The 22,629-nt window shown below is 32.9% G+C and overlaps 2 protein-coding genes across 2 annotated transcripts; both read left to right on the forward strand.

Moving 5' to 3' along the window:
- The first annotated feature begins 7,312 nt into the window (after positions 1 to 7,312).
- Positions 7,313 to 8,197, forward strand: LOC144557979 (chaperone protein dnaJ 8, chloroplastic-like). The gene is made up of 3 exons (XM_078306665.1): positions 7,313 to 7,490; positions 7,622 to 7,690; positions 7,830 to 8,197. The coding sequence occupies exons 1-3, from the start codon at positions 7,317 to 7,319 to the stop codon at positions 7,992 to 7,994; spliced, it is 408 nt and encodes a 135-aa protein (XP_078162791.1). The 5' UTR covers positions 7,313 to 7,316; the 3' UTR covers positions 7,995 to 8,197.
- A 4,306-nt stretch (positions 8,198 to 12,503) lies between these two features.
- LOC144558399 (transmembrane 9 superfamily member 9-like) lies at positions 12,504 to 18,051 on the forward strand. The gene is made up of 7 exons (XM_078307245.1): positions 12,504 to 12,898; positions 13,595 to 13,759; positions 14,043 to 14,152; positions 14,582 to 14,687; positions 15,093 to 15,205; positions 15,689 to 15,842; positions 16,588 to 18,051. The coding sequence occupies exons 1-7, from the start codon at positions 12,773 to 12,775 to the stop codon at positions 17,743 to 17,745; spliced, it is 1,932 nt and encodes a 643-aa protein (XP_078163371.1). The 5' UTR covers positions 12,504 to 12,772; the 3' UTR covers positions 17,746 to 18,051.
- Positions 18,052 to 22,629: the final 4,578 nt, after the last annotated feature.

A 22,629-nucleotide genomic window follows, 5' to 3' on the forward strand; every position in this document is an offset into this window, starting at 1 on the left:
GCATATCTAAATCACAGTGTTAAAAAGGTGCCAGTTTAAGTGGAGATAGTACTATCTATTTTTTGTTTATGGAGTGCTGAGTAGATGCTGGTATTGAGCACGCAGTTTTTTCTGGGTCAACTTAAAGATGCTTTTTAAGTTACATCTGACAACATTTATAACCCCAAGTGTTAACATACCTTTTTTTTAAATGAGAGGTAGCACAGTTGGCTAGAAAAAAGTTATAGAATTGTAACACTCAAAGGTTGAGAGTATGATTTCCGCTCACGACTTTACAACTTCTGCGAAGGTTTTAAAAAAAATAAAGTGCTATCCAACATTCCAACACTATTTAGAAAGTGAATTTGTCGATCTGTGTACATGTTTCGTGTAAAAATGTGAGTTTCTTAATATGTGGTCAAGATGAGGTTTAACGTCTGAAAAATACTGAAAATCATATTATTGGTGCAGTCTCAGAGACCTGCATCTGGTGGAACCTTGTCATGGTGTGGTTCCTTTACTTTTTTTCTTGAAAGAATTAAAATTTTAATTTATAAAAAAATTATACTTCATGGAAAAATTGGAAAAGGTAAAGACAACTAAGAGTTTCGCCTGGGACCAATAAGAATATGAGATGAGAGAGATGTGTTGTTTTTTAGAGAAGAGATTAATAGATAGATGCTTAAACCTTTGGCATCTTTTGTTGAACTTTCTTTATATGACATGAAATCCACCTAAGAGAAAACGAGAGCCTATCTATCATCCTATTAGTAAGTAACCTCCTGGTAGGAATAGGATTGCATTGTTTTATATCTTTATATACAAGGCATGAAACGAATTAGCCACGGTATATAACTATATATACAGTGTATATATTTTGCAAGGTAGATTATTGTGTATACTATACTTGAAATTGAATAAAGCGTTTTTGGGCTAGAAATTAAGCGTTTAAATCTAGCTCACAGGAATTGAATAATGGTTAGGAAAATAATGAAGTGAAAGAAGCTCATATTAATGTACCACAGCCACAGGGAAGCAAAGGAGCTAGGTTAGATCGATGGGCATCAGATCAAATTCGATCCATCATTCAGTCTGAGCCATTCAATCTATGTTGAGATTCGCACGCCCATTTAGAATCAGAAAACACGTTATATTTTTAATTCTCAGAACGAACTTCGACGCAGATCAAACGGTCATTCATAGCTCCCCTTTCACAGAAGATATCCTCAACAGCGATTATACAAGTAACAATTGGGCCGGGCCACACTAATAAATCCTATCACTCTAGGTGTCCAATAGGACAGAGGCCCATGAGTTATGAATGAAAGCCCAAATACCAACTTCTTTCAAGAAACAAGAAATTTGAGACCGAATGAGGAGGCTGTGCAAGAAGCGCTTTGATTACCATGGATATATTTATTTATTTATCCCCTCTTCTCAACTTAGTGGTCCTCAGCTCTGTTCATTGTTCCCTTTAATATTAGTTTTAATTCCAATAATTGTCGCACTTTTCTGTTTCTCTTTTTCAACCGTTTTGGGTTCTTCTCTGTTTCTGTTTGGGACTAAGTAGCTGGGACGTTTGACACTCTCTTCAAATATTCTACTTCAGGTTTAATCAATATAATGTGCCTAAGCTACTTAGTATTTTTGCTTTCTGAGCCATGGCTGCATGTTATTGCTTCCTGATACAAGGACCTGGGTAATCAAAATATTTCCAAAATTAAAAAAATACATCTTGCTTTTGTTTTTAAGTGGTTATATTGATGGAACCGCTCGAATCATCAAGAAGAAAACCCTTGTTCATAAAAAAAGAAGGAGAATTTGACTCGCTCGTGGCAAAAAATTGCTTTTGTTTTTAATTAACACATGCACATCTTGGCAAAAAAGCTCGTGGATCGATCGTGACTCGCTCGCTAATAACTCGTTCATTAGTGGACTGAGCTGTTAATGAGTTAGCTCATCACTAACTCGATTCAAAATTAACAAATTTGAGCTGGGGCCTATCTCGCTCGCGAACTAACGAGCTAGCTCAGTACAAATATGAATTTGTATGCATAAATTTATTTTATGAACTATATTTGTATGAATTTCAAGATTTAGTATTTTAATATATATGAATTTAGTTATAAATTTAACTTATGGTAGTTGACTTTATAATATATTATGTAATACATTTGGACTTTGGCTTATGAGCTTTCACGAGCTGATTCGGCATACTCATTGTCAAAACAAGCAAGTCACAAGCCACTTTTTAAGTTTGAATCCAAATGTTGATTCGCTTATGTCTCGCTCGTTGTTAAAACGAATGATCCATGAACTTAGTCTAGCTCAGACCAAGCTGGCTCGTTGCCAGCCCCGGCCCTCACGTGTAAAATATATTTTTTTCTGTTCGCCTTATCCTGCAGAGGTATGCATAGCGGGTCAAAATAGGTCTGAACTAAAATAAAAAAAAAAAGATACGCACACAGGAAAACGGCTCGTTGTCCGAAAGGGGCACAAAAAATCTAAAAAGTGTGGAGCAGATATCTAGAACTAGAAGTGCGTTTAAATACCAGAACAAGACAACTGACACGTAGGCCACGTTGAAAATATCATCTATAATTTTGTAATGAATATTATAAGCCGAAGGGTTTATACAAAATTAACACGAGTAAAATTGGTTTTCAAACCCAAATTAAACGTGTAACCGCGTAAACACTGATATATATACATATATATATATAGAGTTAGGCTTGGGTGCTATGGATAGCATAGTGGCCTCTATGCTACGGCTCAATATTCGAGTTTTCAAAATCCAAACGGTCGATCCGAACCGTTCATCTTATTCTCCATATTAATATCTGCTTGGAGACCAAATTTTACATTTTTCTGAATTTTTTTACTATTTATTAAGTATTTTACAAAATTATTGATCCAACGGTGGCTGCACAAAACAGTAAAACCGTTGGATTAGCGATTTTCAAAGTGGCTTAATAAATAGTAAAAAAATTCAGAAAATTATAAAATTTGGTCTCCAAGCAGATATTAATATGGAGAATAAGATGAACGGTTCGGATCGACCGTTTGAATTTTGAAAACTCGAATATTGAGCCGTAGCATAGAGGCCACTATGCTATCCATAGCACCCAGCCTAACTCTATATATATATATATATATATATATATATATATATATATATATATATATATATATATATATATATATATATATATATATATTTTGTCAAATGGCTCCGATATGTATTATGTATGTCCGTCATTGCGTGTATGTAAATTGTTCGTTTTTATGATTTTTGACAAGAAATGAGGTCTGAATTACATGCTGTAGGTATAATGAATAACATTTTATTTGTATCGATGTATTATTACAACTACAGATGTTATTAGAAAAAAAAAAAAAAAAAACTTTAATCAACCGGTAAAACGGTTACTTTTATATTTGAAAGTTTCTAACTACCCATTAACAGCCAACAAGTAATCTATGGAAATTCACCACACACGTGGCAAAAGGACAAGCTCGCCGAGTGCTCAAAACACAAAAACCCAAAAATAATTGACCGTTGACGTGATCCACCAGACAAAAAAAACAAAAAACAAAATCTAGCTAAAATACCTCAATTCTAGAGTAATACATTCATCCTTGCAAGCCACAACCTTTATCTATGAAATGTAAGAAAAAAAATAAAGGACCCATAGTTTTGCTTTTGTATCAATTAAGATTTCATTTCATATTTTTCTTCTTTCCTTAGTAGTTAGTATCCATTCATCATAGGGAGATGATATTTAATTATACTGTTGATTATTAGTTGATATTAATTTATAATTCTTTTAACACTGTGATAATGCATACTTATTTTGTAATGACAGTCCCAAATCCCAATAGATATAAAACAAAAAAATAAGGAATGGTAATCTGTTAACGAATATCAAGCTTTTATAAATTGCATTTTAAACTGTTTAAATAGGTTTCAGACACTCTGATAGTAAGATTATATATATATAAAAAAAAAATTAACAGATTTTTGACAAATTACATGGATTTCATGCCGCAGAGGAGCTAAATTCCATTTTATTTTAAATCAACAATATGACATATATTTATCTGAAAAGTTAATTTGATATATATTTTCTTTAAACCCCCGTATGAGTTCGGATTACGAATGGTAACGAGCTGAGTCTAGCTTATATTCAGCTTGTTATAGCTACCGAGGGAGCTGGATGAGCTGAGATTAAGATTCCGAGTTAAAATTTTAGCTCATAATCATCGTCACGAGCTAGCTCAGAGTTGGACCGAGCTGGCTTGTTAGCTCACTGAACTTTATTGAGCCATTATCATACACATGCATTAAATTTTTTTTTAATAAAACCCATCAAATAAAGTATAGTTTGTATTAGATGTTCATTTCCATAGCTTGAGCATAACCCTTAATTCAAGTGTAACTAAGTAAATCAACTACTATAAATTGAGTTCGAAACTAAATTCATACATACAAAAATATCATATTCTCAAATTCGTACAAACATATATAGTTCACAAAACAAATTCATGCATACCAAATTTACACCTGGACGGAGCTAGCTCGTTAGTTCATGTGCGAGCTAGACTCAGTCCAAATTTGTTTATTCTGAACTGAGCTAGTCACGAACTGACTCGTTAACAACTCAGTCTCCTAACGATGAGTCAGATGCAAGCTATGATCTTGCCACTCCTAGTTCGGACGGACCAAAATTAGCAAGTCATATATTAACATAGACAAACATGCTTAAACTTCTGTGAATCTAATGATTATTCTGGTGTTGTTTTTTATATTTGGAAAAAAAAAAAAAAAAAAACGTTGTTGACACGACTATTTCTCAAAGTTTTTAAAATATATTGAATTGGCATGAGATGAGATATTGATGAATTCAAACTTGTGGTACTTTATGAATGTTCTTCTTAATTAGTGTATAATCAGGCAATCAATAAATGCTAGAAAATAAAATGTACTTAAATAATTGCAGGTCTCCGTTAATTTATTTAAGTTTCATAATTTCAACACTGGGCACTGTAACAATGAAAATGGCTCCAATAAGATGACTTTTGCTTTTTGAATTTTAAATTTGGAAATTTTAATTTGTTTAACGTTGTATTAAATAAATTTAAAAATTTATTTCAAAGATTTAGATTTTGAAATTAATCAATTATGGAGTTAAAGTTCATCGATCTCGTTCGTAACAAATTAAAATGGAGTAAACCAATATGTACTTTAGTATTTAAGTTTCATAGCTTGTCTTTCCTAAAAAAAAAATAAAGTTTGGGTTATTGGGATAAAGATATTAACGTAGTGCATTAGTTATGTATTTTTTTATTTTTATTGTTGATGCATTAATTGTATGTATGATGTTAAAACAACTTTATTAATATATTTATACGTACCGGTCTTTGACAGTAATATTAAACAATTGAAGACCTTAATGACTGTTTTAATTTAAGAATTGACTCTTTATATTTATGCTATTTTTTGTTGTTATTACTTATTATTTGTTAATTATTAAGAACGAAAATGTACGTGTAAAACTTGATAAAATGAATCTCAATATATAAAAATGTGCGTATAAAGATTTCACATCCGTCTTATCCAGTTCAGTCGTTAAAATTTAAATCATTAAATGATGATGCGTCATTGATGGCGTTAAACATTTTCTACAAAATATAATAATAATAATAGGACTTGGCTACGGTGCTATGGGTTGCATAGAGGCGTTCCGTGCTACGGCTCAATATTCGACTTTTCATAATCTAAACAGTCAATCAGAACCGTTTATCTTATTCTCCATATTAATATGTATTTGGAGATGAAATTTTACATTTTTTAGAAATTTTTTACTATTTTTTTAGATTTATTGAAAATCGCTGTTTTCAGACAAATCTGGACCATAAAAACAGCGATATTCAATAAATCTAAAAAAATAGTAAAAAATTTCCAAAAAATGTAAAATTTGATCTCCAAACACATATTAATATGGAGAACAAGATGAACGGTTCAGATCGACCATTAGGATTTTAAAAAGTTGAATATTGAGCCGTAGCATGGGAGGCCTCTATACAACCCATAGCATATTAGCCAAATCCAATAATAATAATAAACAAACGAGAATGATTTTTGGAAGTTTCCAAATATTCCGTCTTTTAATTTACATTCAGAATCTTCTTTTATCTCGAAAATCTAATTAGAAAAACGAAAACGACAGTAAATTAAAAAAAAAACCCAATAGAAAACGGAGAGCATTTCCGCGTACTTTTAAACAGTGCAAAGAAAACCAAAAAATAACGTTTGGATAAGAACGAACCTCTCGTTTAGGGGTGTCAATGGGTACGATATGGGTAGGGTGGGAGCATTTTCATACCCATACCCATTAAGAATGATCTTACCCATACCCTACTCTTACCCATTAAGATTTGACCTTACCCTACCCTACCCTTACCCGTTAAAATTATCGGGTAACGAAACGGTAGCGGGTGAATAACGGATAATACGACTATAATAATTAGTTTTATTATATTTTACAAATAGAACATCAAAACTCATTTATTTCGCACATATACAATAATATTACTAATAAAAAATAAAAATAAAAATAATTGTGCAATCAATTTCAACTAAATTATATTTTTTTATAAAACAAGAAAATTCAAAAACAAAAATATATCTTTCGAAAAAAATTAACTATTTAATTAAAGAACAAAACATACAAATAAAAATAATATGTTTAATATTTTTCTTACAACAAAAATTATATACTAAATAATAAAAGTACTAATTAATTATTGCTCAAATATTATCATATTATTATATTTTATATAATTACCCTAGAGGATAATGGGTACGAAATAGCTTTTACCCGTACCTTTACCCATTTAGTTAACGAAAAAAAATTCTTATCCATATCCACCTTATCGAATACGGTTCAGGTCGGATAAACGGCTAAAAGGGTATCATTGACACCCCTACTCTCGTTGAAACACGTGCCACGCAAGCATTAGATCAACTTTTCCTCCAATTAATTAAACTGGACATTTCCTGTCCTCAGAAAAGCCACTAACGTAACACGTTTTTTGAGTATGAATGGACAGTTCCATTATCTGTAACGGAGATAAAATACGGTAAAGTGTCCCCTTGCTCTCCTATAAATATTCATCCCTGGAGAAATCTGAGCTATATCACATCTCCATTTTCAATTTGTCTCCAAGAAACAAAAAATTTGAAAGGCAAGCTAACAAAAATCGGATACCTTTTCTTATAAATAAGAAGTAATTTTGGTTGGGAAGAAGGAAGAAAAATGGCCACTTATTCATCAATGGCAAGGTGTGGCTTGAGATCACCGGCGATCGCCGCCGGTAGAAAAGGAGTGAGGTGCTCTGCCACCTCAGCCACAGCGACAGACAATTACTACAACTACAAGACCCTGAGTCTGAGACCTGGCGCAACTGAGGAGGAGGTCAAGAAAGCATTCCGCAAGCTCGCATTAAAGGTTTGTTTCTCCCCCTTTTGCTTTTGGACTAGTTCTCTTTTAGGATTGTCTGAATTGGTAAATGAGGAGCTTCGCATTGGGTTTTATATAAATTTGATTGATCTAACAATTTTCCCTTTTTGTATTGACAGTATCATCCAGACGTATGTAAAGGAAAACAGTGCACACTTCAGTTCCAGGGAATAAATCAAGCATATCAGGTAATAATATATATATCTATATATAGATTAATGTTGGTGCCTTTTCAATTCCTTATCACAGCATAGAAAATAAGGCACTTAAAGGCTGTATTTAATGAATGAAAAACTATAACTAATATTTGATTGTATGAAATTGCAGATGATATTAGATGAATTGAGGAGACCGGTGCAGCAAAAGGAGGAAGAAGTATATGATACATACACTCCTGAGGTATATACATACTCTGACGACTCGTCAGACGAGTGGATGGGTTGCGAAGCTGCCTTTGTTTTTTCTGGCAGGCCCGAATCCATTTACTTCTAGTAGAACATATATAATTGAAGGTGGTGTAAAAAGGAGAAACACAAAAGCATTGCTCTCGGTTTTATTATGAAGAGCTTCTTCTTCTTATTTCTTGAAGATGAAAATTTGTACATACATACCATTTGCTTTTTAATTTACTTGTAACCGGAAGTTATTTGTGTACATAAATCAAAGAAATAAAAACTGGGTAATTTGCCCAACAATTGCTTTGTTCAACAACTTCCCCTTTGATTGCTGTCTTCGTAAATGCTGCCATGGTTGGCACTAGAATTTAAAGAGACCAATGGACTGGTTGATTTTAGGGAACTTTGGTACCATCTCGTACCAGTGGCAATGGCTGTGGTTTGCTAATTTCGGCTCTGTTTAAATTTGTACGGATTGAATGATATTCGAAGGCTAGAAAGCGTGAAAGAAAGCAATGCTATGCGAGCTATGTACAATACAAAGAACACTGGACAAATTGCCACAGAAAAATTGTTATATACATTTCCATATCCCTGGGAAATCATTTGTTTGTTGTTTAGTTGATAGGGACATTATTTGTGGTTAGTTGATGAATCGCTTTCTCATCTCTTAGAGGAAAACAATATTAATTTTGTGGTCCAGGGTCATATATAGGCGTTGATTTGCAGGTGAATTGTAGAAAGCACATTGTTTGACTCAACCAAATCAATTAGACCAGAAAAATTTGGTTAAAAACGAATTTGTAATTAATGATATGAAAATGGTAGCAACTAGTCTTTCTTTTTAAGAATAATGAATGAATATTGTTAGTTAAAAAGAAAGAATGAGTAGATGCTGCTATTGACTATTGACTATTGAACACGCAGCTTCTGGGTCAATAATTTAATTTTATAACCCAATTGTCAAATTACTGGTTTTTGAAGTGTGATCCTTTAACAGATCAACACTATTCAGAAAATGGAATTTTTAATCTGTGCACAGGCTTCATGTCATGTGGAAATATATTTATTAGGGAGAAAGTGGTTATTGGAGAGGAGTTGAACTTGAATCCCACTTTCACGTGGGGCCAATAAAAAAATATGAGATAGAGATTTGAGAAAAGAGAATAGTAGATTGATGCTGACAACTTTGGAATCATTTGTTGAACTCTCTCTCTCTATAACATTAAAGCCACCTAGAAGAGAAAATGAGATCCCATCGTATATATGGTGAGTAAAGTTTCAAAAGGAATGGAATATTATTCCTTTGGAAAATGAAAACGTGAAATTATGTTAGATCTGGGAATTTATTTGGATTGCATTTTTATTTACTTGGAACCGAATAATACACACTCTTTCGATACGACCATACCTTTTGAAGCCTAAATGATTCAGCAACAGCAACAGCAACAGCAACAGGGTTAATATATATATATATATGATCACTAATTGGGCCAGGCAAACATGATTGTCAATTCTCTAGTGGCCCAACAGGCTAACAGGCAAGAGGCCCATGGACTCTGAACAGAAAGCCTAAATAAACTAAACTGTTATTTAAACCAAATGAAGCTAACAGAACAGAAGACCTCAAAACTCAAAAGGGAGCAAGAAACACTATATATATTTCTCAGGTGTTCAAAATATAATTCTCATTATCAAAACGAACCTATTTCATATGTGAATGAATTATGGTTTCATGGAGCTTCCATCAAACTGTACGTCTGTGCAGGTATGAGGTATATAATTTTCTTATTCTGGCTTTGTTTCAAGTTTACAGAACAGAATGCCAACCATTCCCATCTCAAAAGAGCTAGCCTTAATTAATTATGCTTTCAAAGCCCAAAGGTTTAAAAAGTCTACGTACATACCTTGTAAACCAATATAAAAGCGAGCAATGGCCAATGGATGCCTGAATTGCTTCTCAATTCCAAGACCTTGATAAACAAAATATTTCAAAGGAAATATATATTTTTGCTTCCATTTGTAAGCACCCTATGGGGAAGCAGTACCACTGATGTAATGTGGCTGTCTCAAATATTTTTTGCTTTAATTACTAGGCGACAAGATCAAATTTTATTTGTGGGCTTCAAATTTTTTACCGTTGAAACTTTTAGTAAAAAAAATTGTTACCATCAACCTGGATCTATTATTGGGCAACTCAATTGGAGGGAACAGATTCACAATAAATTGAATATTAATGTTTTTAAATTTTACCACTTTTTCGAATAGCTTCAATGTACAGGTCATTAAAATAAGAAAACAATATTACGTATATATTTTCATAGTTTAGACACGATTTAAATTAGGGCTGCAAACAAATCCAACCAAATCGAACTTATCTCATTTTGAGTTTGAGTTTGAATAAGATTAGAACCGAATTGGTTTGATTTGTTTCAGAACAAACTACAAATTTTACGAATCAAAGTCAATTGAATTATGAACTACATTTTTTTTTGACAACCCTAGTTATACCAGTAGTTTATGCATTAGTTTTCTTCGCGTGGAACAAAATTCACACAATTCTCTTTTATCTTTCACGAATTTACACTAATGGATTATGGGTCAGCTCAAGATTCTCTTACCTTTTACGTTAATGGATTGATTAAAATCACAACATGGATCTAGTCAAATGAAACTTATTCCATTGTTAATTTGTTACGCTGCTGGAACATTTTCTTATTATAAGAGCATCTACATCCCTAAAACTCAAAATGATTTCTAAATAACTGTTAATTACTTTTTAAAAATTATGGTCTTTAAAGTTTCTAACTCTCACATCCCTGAAACTCATTTTAGAGTTTCTATTAAGCCACGTCAGCAACAAATTAAAAAGGAGAAACAATTTGAGCCAATCATTTGACCAACATAGAGTTTATAAACAGTTTCTTAATAAGAAACTTTCCTGCATAGTTTCTAAATAATAAACTCTTCCACATACCTGAAACTGAATTAGAAACTGTCATGTCATATTAGAAACTCTAATAGTTTCAGGGATGTAGATGCTCTAAGTTACCATTATATTAATAATTTTGAGCTTTGAAATAAGCTCGGTTCCTGCACCATTAAATATTGATGGTTGAATCCATTAGTTGCATTGTTTGATATTCGAACCTAAATAATTTGCGAATTAATTTCGAACAAATTATATCCAATTTGAGTTTGATTTGAATAAGATTCGAACGGAACTAGTTTAATTTGTTTCAGAATGAACTAATTTAGAATCAAATTAATTGTGCACTTTATTTGAATCGAACTCAAATCGAATCACAAAATACAAAATTTTTGTGCAGTCCTAGTTTAAATAGTGAATGATACGACCTATGTAAAATATAGATAATATAATTTTACTTTTTCTAATTAAAATTTGTTTTTCAATAATTGCGATTCTCGTGTAAAATGGTCATAAATATATCATTTTTATTATTATTTTTGAATTAGTAGGTGAAATATCCTTCTTATTATGAAATGATAAGAGGGATGATAATAATTCCTCTCCATGCAGCCATATCCTCCAAATTTTACTAGAGACTCATTCTATAAGTTCCATCAACAATTTTAATTGTAGATGCATTTGACAACATCAACAATATTATAAAAAATAAACTTGTTTCTTTCACCAATATAAAAACTTGAGTTCTGTTAGTATTAAAATTTTAATAGTTAGATATTATTAATAATTAATTTGTTTGATAGGTATATAAATTAAGTTATGCTCAAGAACATGCATGCATGGATTGTAGTCCCTGTCAAATTTGTGGGATTTGATACGGAAATTGAGGCTATCTAGGAGACTATTCATCTCTCTTAGTTGGATATAAATCTGCTGTTATTCGGTTCCAAAGGGATCACAGCACAGGATCCTGTTATTTCTATCTCGACCGTTCAAAGTTTTTCATACACCAATTTCAAGAAAAAAAGTTTTTCGTGCCCGAATCTCGGCAAAATTCAACGGTTGGAATCAGAATGATAGGGTCCTGTTATCCCTTTTGAATAACAGCTGATTTATTAATTTCCCTCTCAGTTGGTAGTGTGTACTGTATAGAGGGGCTTTAGCTTGTTTTAGCAACTTCCCTTTTTAATTACGTTGTGTTTAGGAAGAAGTTGGTTTGTCACTTTCTTGACAAGTCATCAAATGATATATTTAGTATATATATTCAGATATTATTTAATGTTAATACATCCATCGCCAACTGGTGTTGATTAAGATGATTTCTTTTGTAAAATTTGATTAATTAGTATTATTAAGTTGAAACTTTATTTCTTAAGGATTTCTATAAAAATTAAGTGCAGTCGATCTGTCTTTCAAAATTTCAACAATTGCTTATGTTAATTAAGAGGATTTTTATTAATTTGTCTAAATAAAAATGAAATTATACAATTTTTAAGGATATTTATAAAAAATAAGGGATTAATTGTATAAAAATTTAGGTTCTTCGCCATTGGATTTGGATCACTAGAAAATATATGTAGATTACAATAATAAGCGTTTGAGTGAAAATATAACAAATAATCGACCTTCAATCACGACCACCGACATTACAGTACAGGACAGGGCTCATCTCCAGACTCCAGCCCAAGCCTGGAATGCACGGAGCTCTTTAATATTCGTGCGGATTTAAATCGAACGGTTTAGATCTCAATTCAAAATTTGAGATAAACTCAGGATACGAATTCCTGCGGACGCTTTGCACAAATGTTGATTTCTTCAGGGGCATAAGATAAAAAAAAATTGTCTTAATTTTCTCTCCTACTCCCTCGGTCGTCGCTGCTCTGCTCCATTATCAGATCTCTCTCTTGCTCTTGCACATCCCGGCCCTCAAACCTAGGTTTCCTTCTATGGAGATCTCTCGATCTCTGCGATCTTTCTCATGGATCGCCACTGTTCTCGTGCTTCTCTCGATCATGGCACCTCCGGCGAGTTGCTTCTACTTACCTGGAGTTGCTCCCGCTGATTTCCAAAAGGTATTATGTAATTTATACTTCTCGGTCTCTTTATATGCATGTTACCAATTCTATCCTCTTTTGATCGGAGAACCAGCTACGCTAGCTGGCGTATAAAGAGGGAGTCACTTAGACGGGCTTTTCTAACCTTGATTTGTAAAATGCGATTTTTTCATTAGATTTAGGCTTATTATGATTTGTTGACAAACAAATTGATAAGCTCTTAGCAAAAATTTTGCACGGATTAAGATTGAAATAATAGTCTACAAGCATCGACTTTTAACTAATAGGACTTCACTTTTGAATTGTGATTGAGTAAACTGCTTAACACAAGGTGTCTGATGAGTTTTAAAACTCATGACTTCTCATCTGCGCTATTTATTTATCAATTAGTGTTAGAGATCAGCTTCTATTTTAAAACATTCAAGATAATTTGCTCCTGCTTCTATTAATGGTGCCCTAGCTTAAGTGAACACTTTCCCTAGCTTGTGAGTTCATTGGTACACTTCCTAATGCTGATTATCATGAATTGTATATTTCTAGGTTAATAAATTCAACAGTGCATCTTCCAAAGTGTGATTCTCAGAACTATTAGTTCTTAATTTTGTTCGCATTCAATTAAAGTTATTATTGATGGCTATGAAATGTATGTCCTCAATGGTAAGTAATACACATGTCTTATACCCGTCTATTTGTATTTTGCTTTTGTTTTTATAGAGAGATCCACTGTCAGTGAAGGCGAACAAACTAACATCGACAAAGACACAGCTACCTTACTCATACTATTCTCTGCCATATTGCAAACCCGATAAAATAGTCGATAGTGCTGAAAACCTTGGTGAGGTGCTTCGTGGGGACCGCATTGAGAACTCTCCTTATGTGGTTGGTATCATTTTACAGAATTTATATCTGCAAACTTTTGCTATGATACTGATGAACCATGGAATTATCGTTATGATGAGTATGACATTTTAGTAATGACAAAAATACAAGACTAAATCTGAGGGGTTCATTGACTGTAAATTTGTTTTATATTATTATTTCTTGGAGGATAAGGCTTGAATTCTTCTGACCATTTCTATTTGGTTTCCAAATGTTGATAGATTATCTTCAACGAATAAACTAGTTCTCATGAAAGCCTTCTTTCTATTAATTTTGGTAACAGTTCCAAATGAGGGAGGCTCAGATGTGTCAGATTGTTTGCAAGATCACTATTAATGAGAAGGAAGCCAAAGAACTCAAGGAGAAGATAGAAGATGAGTATCGAGTCAACATGTAAGTCTGAAGGTCTTAATTTTGTTTAGTTGCTATAGTATTTTCCACCTAATAAAAATTATTGTTTAGAAGTCCTTGGATTTTGGGGAGGAGGCTCTTTACTCTTTTTTTTTTTCCAAACAATCATTTTCTGTCAAGTTTTTTATTTTGAACATTAAAAACTGCATGAAGGCATAGAATGTCAACATAAACGGTATGATACCAGGATGAATTTTTCATTTTGACCAATTGGTTATTTGATTTTCATTTGATGTGGTTTTGGTTTTTTTAATTGAACCATCGGAGCAGGAAATAAAAAGAAAAAATATCTATATGGTTTGCGCCTGACAGGTACAGGTCATGTACAGTCCAATACAACCTTGCAGCGGCTTTTTGCTGACATCTTAATTTGATATCCTTAATACTTTCTGAACTTATAAAAAATTACAGGATACTTGACAATCTTCCTCTAGTGGTACCACTCAAGAGACCAGATCAGGAGGGTGTTATTTATCAGCATGGATTTCATGTTGGTGTCAAAGGCCAATATGCTGGTGTAAGCTTTATCTCTCGATTTTTCTTTTGTATCTCTAACTATTTGAATTTGATGTGCATACAATAGTGTTAATTGATGAATTATTTGGTTTCAATACATTCTGATTTGAAACTTTGAATGAATATTTATTTATTTTACTTTTCTGAAATAATAATTTACATACGGTGCACATCTTACATAGTTTAACTGATAATTTTAGTGACTGGATGGATTTACTTTGAAATTTTGAACAAACAAAACACGAATTCTCTCTTTAGTTGTAATCTGGGGTCTATTGCTGATTGAAAATAACATGAGGGTACCAGGTTTCTTCATCTGTAGTGTTAAGCAATACTACATAGTAATATTTGCCCTTTCATGAATTACCATGCAAGGATGAGCTAATCTTGGGCAGAATAAATGCAGAACAAAGAAGAGAAGCACTTCATCAATAATCACTTGTCATTTCTTGTTAAGTTCCACAAAGATCTAGAGACTGACCTTGCTAGGATTGTTGGCTTTGAGGTGAAACCCTTCAGGTTGGTCCCTCTCTCTCTCATATGTTTTTTCAAAGAATAGTTTAAGATATGTCCTTACAAATTATTTAGATAGCATACCTATGTAGGACGAGTAACTCTGTACTTCCGTAGTTTATTCAAATAGCACTGAAAACAAGAATCTTTCGCCCTGCATTTTTAATGCCATTTTCACGAGGAAGGAGGATAGTGTATGTACCATTTGATTGAGAATGGGGATTGGACGAGGACAATTTATGCACCATTTGATGTACAATTTACACACCATGGAATTGAGGTGTACAAGGCTATTCTCATGTTTTCTTGAGCTAATTCCCTATTGATTTTCTTTAAAATTTTCTGTTTCTCATGGGGCAGAGGGATTGGCATATTGATAGTTTTATCTTTCTTGTATAAATTTTGTTTGAGTTAAACGTGCTTATTGTGCTTCATTCTTAGTTTCAAAATTCTTGACATAAAGCGAGAATTTTCTTTTGTGGATAACAGTGTGAAACATGAGTTTGAAGGAGAGTGGAATGGGAACAAGACACGCTTGACCACATGTGATCCCCATTCAAAGCGTCTTGTCACAAACTCTGACACTCCTCAGGAGGTTGAGGCCAACAAGGACATTATCTTCACCTTTGATGTTGTTTTTGAGGTATGCTTATATGTTAAACCATCATGTGGTAACAATTACTCGAGCTAGCTCACTTAGGTATTATGTATTAGCTGGTTAATATATGAAATGAGGTTTTAAATGGAATTGGTTAATATACCACTTTGGAGTGAGTTTGCACGAGTAAACCTCAACTAAGCAGGTGTATTAAACATTATACCATGCAACAAAATGAGTCCGGCTAGTATGACATCGGTGTCATATGACACTAACTTCAAAATTGATTGAATAGACTTCAAACTGCTAATCCAAACCATTCAAACCAATTTATTTTATGAGTGATGCGTTTACATCCAACTTTTTTTTTTTATATTTTTGAGTTTTTTTAGTATCAAATCAAGCGGCCAAAATGTTGAAAAATGAATGTATTAAATTAACTTAAAAACTCACCCATTTAGTATAACATCAGTGTCATTTCAACCTAAATAAATTTGAAAAATTATAATTTTTACATGTAAACGCACAACTAATGAAGTAGATCGATTTGAACGGTTTGGATTCACCGTTTAAAGCCGATTCGATATGTTTTGGAGTTGGTGTTATATAGGCTGAAATGACACTGATGTTATACTAGCCAGACTCCAACAAAATATGTGCATCAAAGAACAGTATTAAGTTCTGTTGTCCAACCCAACCACGTGTCTAAGTGAAATCTCTACTGTTTTGCATAAACCTGTGTCAAATCAGATGAATCTGAACTGACAATAATTGTTACTTGCTTTTTCAGGAGAGCGACATAAAGTGGGCCTCTCGCTGGGACACCTATCTCCTAATGACAGATGACCAGATCCATTGGTTCTCTATTGTGAACTCCCTCATGATTGTACTTTTCCTCTCTGGCATGGTAGCCATGATCATGCTTCGAACCCTCTACCGTGATATCTCCAAGTACAACCAACTTGAGACCCAAGAAGAGGCCCAGGAGGAGACTGGCTGGAAACTTGTCCATGGCGACGTCTTTCGCCCACCTATGTATTCTGATCTGCTGTGCGTCTATGTGGGATCCGGCGTCCAGTTATTCTGTATGGTGCTCGTCACCATGATCTTTGCTCTCTTGGGTTTCCTCTCTCCTTCCAACAGGGGTGGTCTCATGACCGCAATGGTGCTCCTCTGGGTTTTTATGGGGTTATTTGCTGGGTATGCCTCTTCTAGGTTGTACAAGATGTTCAAGGGAACTGAGTGGAAGAATGTGACCTTGAAGACCGCGGTTATGTTCCCCGGGGTCATTTCGGGAATTTTCTTTGTGCTGAATGCACTAATTTGGGGTGAGAAGTCATCTGGTGCTGTGCCATTCACGACCATGTTTGCCTTGGTGCTCCTCTGGTTTGGCATCTCGGTGCCACTTGTTTTTGCTGGTAGTTATATTGGGTTCAAGAAGCCTGCTATGGAGGATCCAGTGAAAACCAACAAGATCCCAAGGCAGATACCTGAACAAGCATGGTACATGAACCCAGTATTCTCGATTCTGATCGGTGGTATTTTACCGTTTGGTGCTGTTTTTATTGAGTTGTTCTTCATTCTCACCTCAATCTGGCTCCACCAGTTCTACTACATCTTTGGTTTCCTATTCCTGGTTTTTGTTATTCTGATAATTACATGTGCCGAGATTACTGTTGTGCTATGCTACTTCCAGCTGTGTAGTGAGGATTATCTGTGGTGGTGGCGCTCATACCTGACTGCCGGGTCGTCTGCTCTCTACCTGTTTCTCTATGCGACATTCTATTTCTTCACGAAATTGGAGATAACAAAGTTGGTGTCAGGAATTTTGTATTTTGGATACATGCTTATTGCCTCTTATGCCTTTTTTGTTCTCACTGGTACCATTGGGTTTTTCGCATGTTTCTGGTTCACACGGCTGATCTACTCTTCTGTCAAGATTGATTAAGGTTGGATGGAGTACTTCTTTAACTATTTTGAATATGTTCTTAAGTTTTGTAGAATGTTGGCTTATATTATTTTATTTCCAATTGTGTTAGAGGGAATGATATGTTATGGTACCTTCTCTTTAGTTTAAATTGTTTGTAGCAGTTGTTCCTTTTGTTAGATTTTGTGACTTAAAGAAGGGGATTCTTAAATTGTGTGTTCCGGGTGCCTGGGATATAGGTCTTTGTTTAGTTTCGCCCCCGAGGCTATTGGAAAATGTGTTTTGTATACTGTTTGACATCATCATTCAATCTAGTTTTGAAAATTATTTGCAACTGGTCAAGGGGCTAAGATTGAGCAAAGTTAGATCAATGAAGCTCAAATTTCATGCTTACAAAAAACAGATTCGTAGATTGGTAGTTGCCTTTTTCCTTTATTTTAAGGGTTTTTTTTTTTTTTTAAACTCGGAAGGAGCATGTGGAGATTGGGTAAGTATTCCGTGCTTAATTTTCTGTTTGTTTATTTTAATCCCTTCCCGATTCATAATTGCAAGATCTTTTTGAATGAGATGAGATTTAACAAGTACTTTGTGTACCACGATACTATGGAGATCTTCCTTGTGACTTAAAATGAAGAGAAACTTGAGAACAACAGAGAGGATTGGATAATTCCACTGGTATAAGTTTATTTTATGAGGATAGTTGTAAAGCATTAATACATGAAAAATTGTAAAGTTTCATGGTCAAAGTTATAAATTTAAATTTATGAGGAGCTAAAAGCATTTAGAAAAGTTTCTCATGTAGTGAATTAATAATAGTACATGGTATGAAAACACAACATAGCTGGTATAAGCAATAACTTGGGAATTGTAAATAGTCCACATGTCAAGCATTTTCATCCAATACATTCTATTGAATTTTACTCAATTTTTGGGTTAATTTTCTGTATATCCTTCAAAACTTGTTCAGTTTTCTATTTATCTCTTTGTTATATCTGATATATCCTTCAACTCTAATTTTCTTTTTTTATTCAACCATAGATTTAATTATTCATAATTAAATATTATCTAATTTATTTGTTTCCAATAATGCCCTTCCCTTTTCCATCATCCTCTTCATCTAAACATCGATCTCTCCTGGTGGGGCGTTCATCTAAACATCTGACTGAAGGAACTATCCAAGAGAGATGCAGCGTGGACCCCACTCGTCAGTGCTGACTGGGCATTGAGATGGCAGCACGTGATTCATTAGAGAGATCCAACCACAACCAATCAAATTAGGATTTATTTTTTGTATTAACATCGCCTATAAAAGGTCAGACCATGCTATTGAATAAGAAATTGTGTGTTTCCACCTCTCAAATTGGCTCTCTCGCCATTGTTACCAGTTTTCAGTTTTTTCTTTAACTTGACTCAAATTGTGAGTTTTCGATTGAATGCAAGCTGATTTCTATAGAGTAATATATATACATGAAGTCCTCTGACTCTTTTGTTTTTAAGGTCAGAGCCCATGAACCCCCTGACAATTTTCATTTAACAAGAAAAAATATTTCCAGCATATTATTTATTTAGAATTACATGTGCCAGCAAGTGCAAAAACGTGTATTAGTTCCTAATTCACTAATCTAATTGCTCTGGTGAATCTCCCACTCCATTTCTATCATCTCTTGCGGTCTTCCCACTGTGAATTCCCATGTATTTACACATAACACATTGTTTATAATTATGGAAGAGAGGAATTTGAACAAAAAATAATACACTAATGAATCAGGACATCCATCCCGGTATATTATTCAATTTTATAAAATTTTGAGCAAAAACAAATAAAAGATGAGTTTATCTTCAAGACAAAGCATACACGATAGTTATTAAACTTGTTCGGTATCCATACATTTCATAACTCATTTCAAATCAATTAGAAAAGATACCATTAGCAACAAGGGGTAAAATTGCTCATTCAGAACCTACAACAGTTTGGGGGTAAATCAACGGGAATAGAGAATAGAGAAATACAACTTTATTGGATTGATATAGGACTGGTATAGTGTAATAAAAAAGGTCTCGCGATAGAAAGGAAAGGATAATGGCAGAAGCGTAGCACAATAGAGCGAGAACAAAAAAAATTACATAGTAGAACGGCTAAAAAAATGACGCTATGCTTGTATAACGTGCCATAGGTCAATAACACCATAGTTTTTATGGTCCAAAAATGCTATTTATTTACTAATATACCTATCTAATTAGTTAGTTAAAATCACATGGATAACGTTACTAAAGGTATATAAATATATGTTGTGCATATACATGATGAAAGTATAAATATATGCACCATCAATGACATCATATAATATTTTAGAGCATTTTACCAATTACAAATTAATAATACTTTCTAATTAAATAATTTGTGGTTAGGAATGGAATTCTGGATGTGGGGTTGTTGTATGCATGCGGTTGAATTTGAACAAAAAAAAATGTACGACGTAAGCAGTTCAGTATAGAATTCGCGACGAGAGGAGTAATGGGATAATGCGACCATCAGATCAATATACATATCTTTGAGAAGAGAGAAATTGCAGAGAGTTGTTGAGGAGGTGGCGAAGATCACTAAGCAACAGGATCACTACTCGAGTTTTTTTTAGAAATCAAACTAGGAGAGAGAAACAATAAGAGCATTAATTGAGTCGAGGATCTTTAAGTATTGAAGAAAGGAATAATATAATTATTCTAAAAGAAAATATCAATAATTGTAAAGTACATATTACACTATAAGATTTGAAAATATATAATCTATAACATAAGTACTATTTAAATAGTTGAGTAAATTAAAAATAAACTGACCCTAAATTAGTGAATTGCTCAATATTGATCTATTAGTAAAATTTCTTGAATGTTTTTTTCATAGCCTGTTTAGGCTGAGTGAATAGATATTTCAAGATTTAAACTAATCAATTTGGTAAAACATATTATATATATTTCTTATTAGTTTATATATTGATTGGTTTTCTCCAATTTCTCATTGCAAAATTTAGGATTAACTAAAACTATAAATAGTATATATATGTACTAACATATTTTATCATATATTTTAAATAAAATTAATAAGACCTATTTCATAGTAAATTTGTACTCTTTTTTAATATATAACAAGTTAAGAGTCAACATCAATTATATATTAAAATAGTTAAATAAGAGTTCGGCAATATTTACATGAAAACACAACATTTGAGTGTAAATACATGCAAAACTCCTCACAGATCGTTAAATAAGAGTTTGGCAATATTTACTGAAATATGAATAGTTGAACGGCGAAGAACCCGAAAGTACTTCATCATGGATCTCATTTGAAAAAAAAAATTACGTAGAAGATGTTTATGGTTTTAGATTCGCAAATTCCTCACAGATCATTAGAAATATTGACGAAATTAAACGGATAAAAAAAACCCACTTCTAAAAACATGTAAAAGATGGTGTGTAAAAGAAAGTTGATGTTCATTTTTTTTTTAATACTTAATGTCTTAGGTATGAATACTTAATGTATTATATGGTAATATTTGCACGTATAAGTATCCATACATGCGCGTGCCAGTTGTAAATTTTTTCAAATATAAGTGGTCCCCAAGTAGTTAGTAGTCCCCCTATGTAGTTAGTGGTTCCCATCGTACTTTATGCATCAGTTAGTTAGGGGGGACATTTAGAGGACTGAAGTAGGGGGACTGTTAGTCGATCCCTAAGTTTTTAAAAAAATTATGGGACTAATTGATTTTCATTTGCTAATTCATATCTCTCCGCCTCTGCTTCCCACTCCTTCATGTTCATGTCTCTTTTATGACACATGCAAAACTTCACTAGATATTAATCTTGATATGCACATATGTTGGGTCATGCATGTCATAAACGAAAAGTATATGCATGCTTTAATTAGACAATAAAGAAGTAAAAAGGAAGCGTCTAATTGTCCACAGCCTTTTGTCCACCATTTGTCCACAACTTTCACTTGCGTGAATACTGTAAAATTACTTCTATATACTGTATAATTATACAATATATCACATAAAATATATTAGTTAATCACAAAACATCCAGCAACTATTTGAAGTGGTTCTATGATAGTTAGAAAAAGATTGCAACTTGCACAACATGACAAAATAAAATGTACTTTCAAACTGTACTTTCGAAAATTACAGTTATAGGAAGTTATTGACAGTTAGAGTTAGTTATTAGCGGTTATTGACAGTTAGAGTTAATTATTAGCGTTCGCACTGGGTTGAATCTTGTATACTATAAAATTGAATCTTGTATACTGTAAACTTGAATCTTCTACACAGTAAAATTTACAATTGAATCTTGTATACTGTAAAATTGAATCAGCAAAATTGTAAAATTGAATCTTGTATATAGTAGAATTTTCAATTGAATCTTGTATACTATCAAAATTAAATCTTGTATACAGTAGAATTTTCAATTATATCTTGTATACTGTAAAGAGTTAGGCTAATATGACATTGGTGTTATTTGAAACTAAATAACACCAAATCTTAAATCCTTAGATCTGCTTTAAGATTCGTAATATCCGCTTTTACTGTTCAAGCACTTTATTTTGTACGAATCTTAAAGCAGATCTAAGGGTTTAAGATTTGGTGTTATTTAGTTTCAAATAACACCAATGTCATATTAGCCTAACTCTACTGTAAAATTGAATCTTGTATACTGTAAAATTTTCAAATAATACTGTAAATTTTCAATTGAATCTTGTATACTGTAAAATTTTCACATAATACTGTAAATTTTCAATTGAATCTTGTATACTGTAAAATTTCTAAAACTAAACCATAAAATAATACCATCTATACTGTAAGATAAAATGTAACAAATGCTACATTTCAGTTTAAACTATAACCTATAAAGAAT

This window comes from Carex rostrata, chromosome 8 (assembly GCF_964058835.1).
Source record: "Carex rostrata chromosome 8, lpCarRost1.2, whole genome shotgun sequence".
In the NCBI taxonomy this organism is placed as follows: domain Eukaryota; kingdom Viridiplantae; phylum Streptophyta; class Magnoliopsida; order Poales; family Cyperaceae; genus Carex; species Carex rostrata.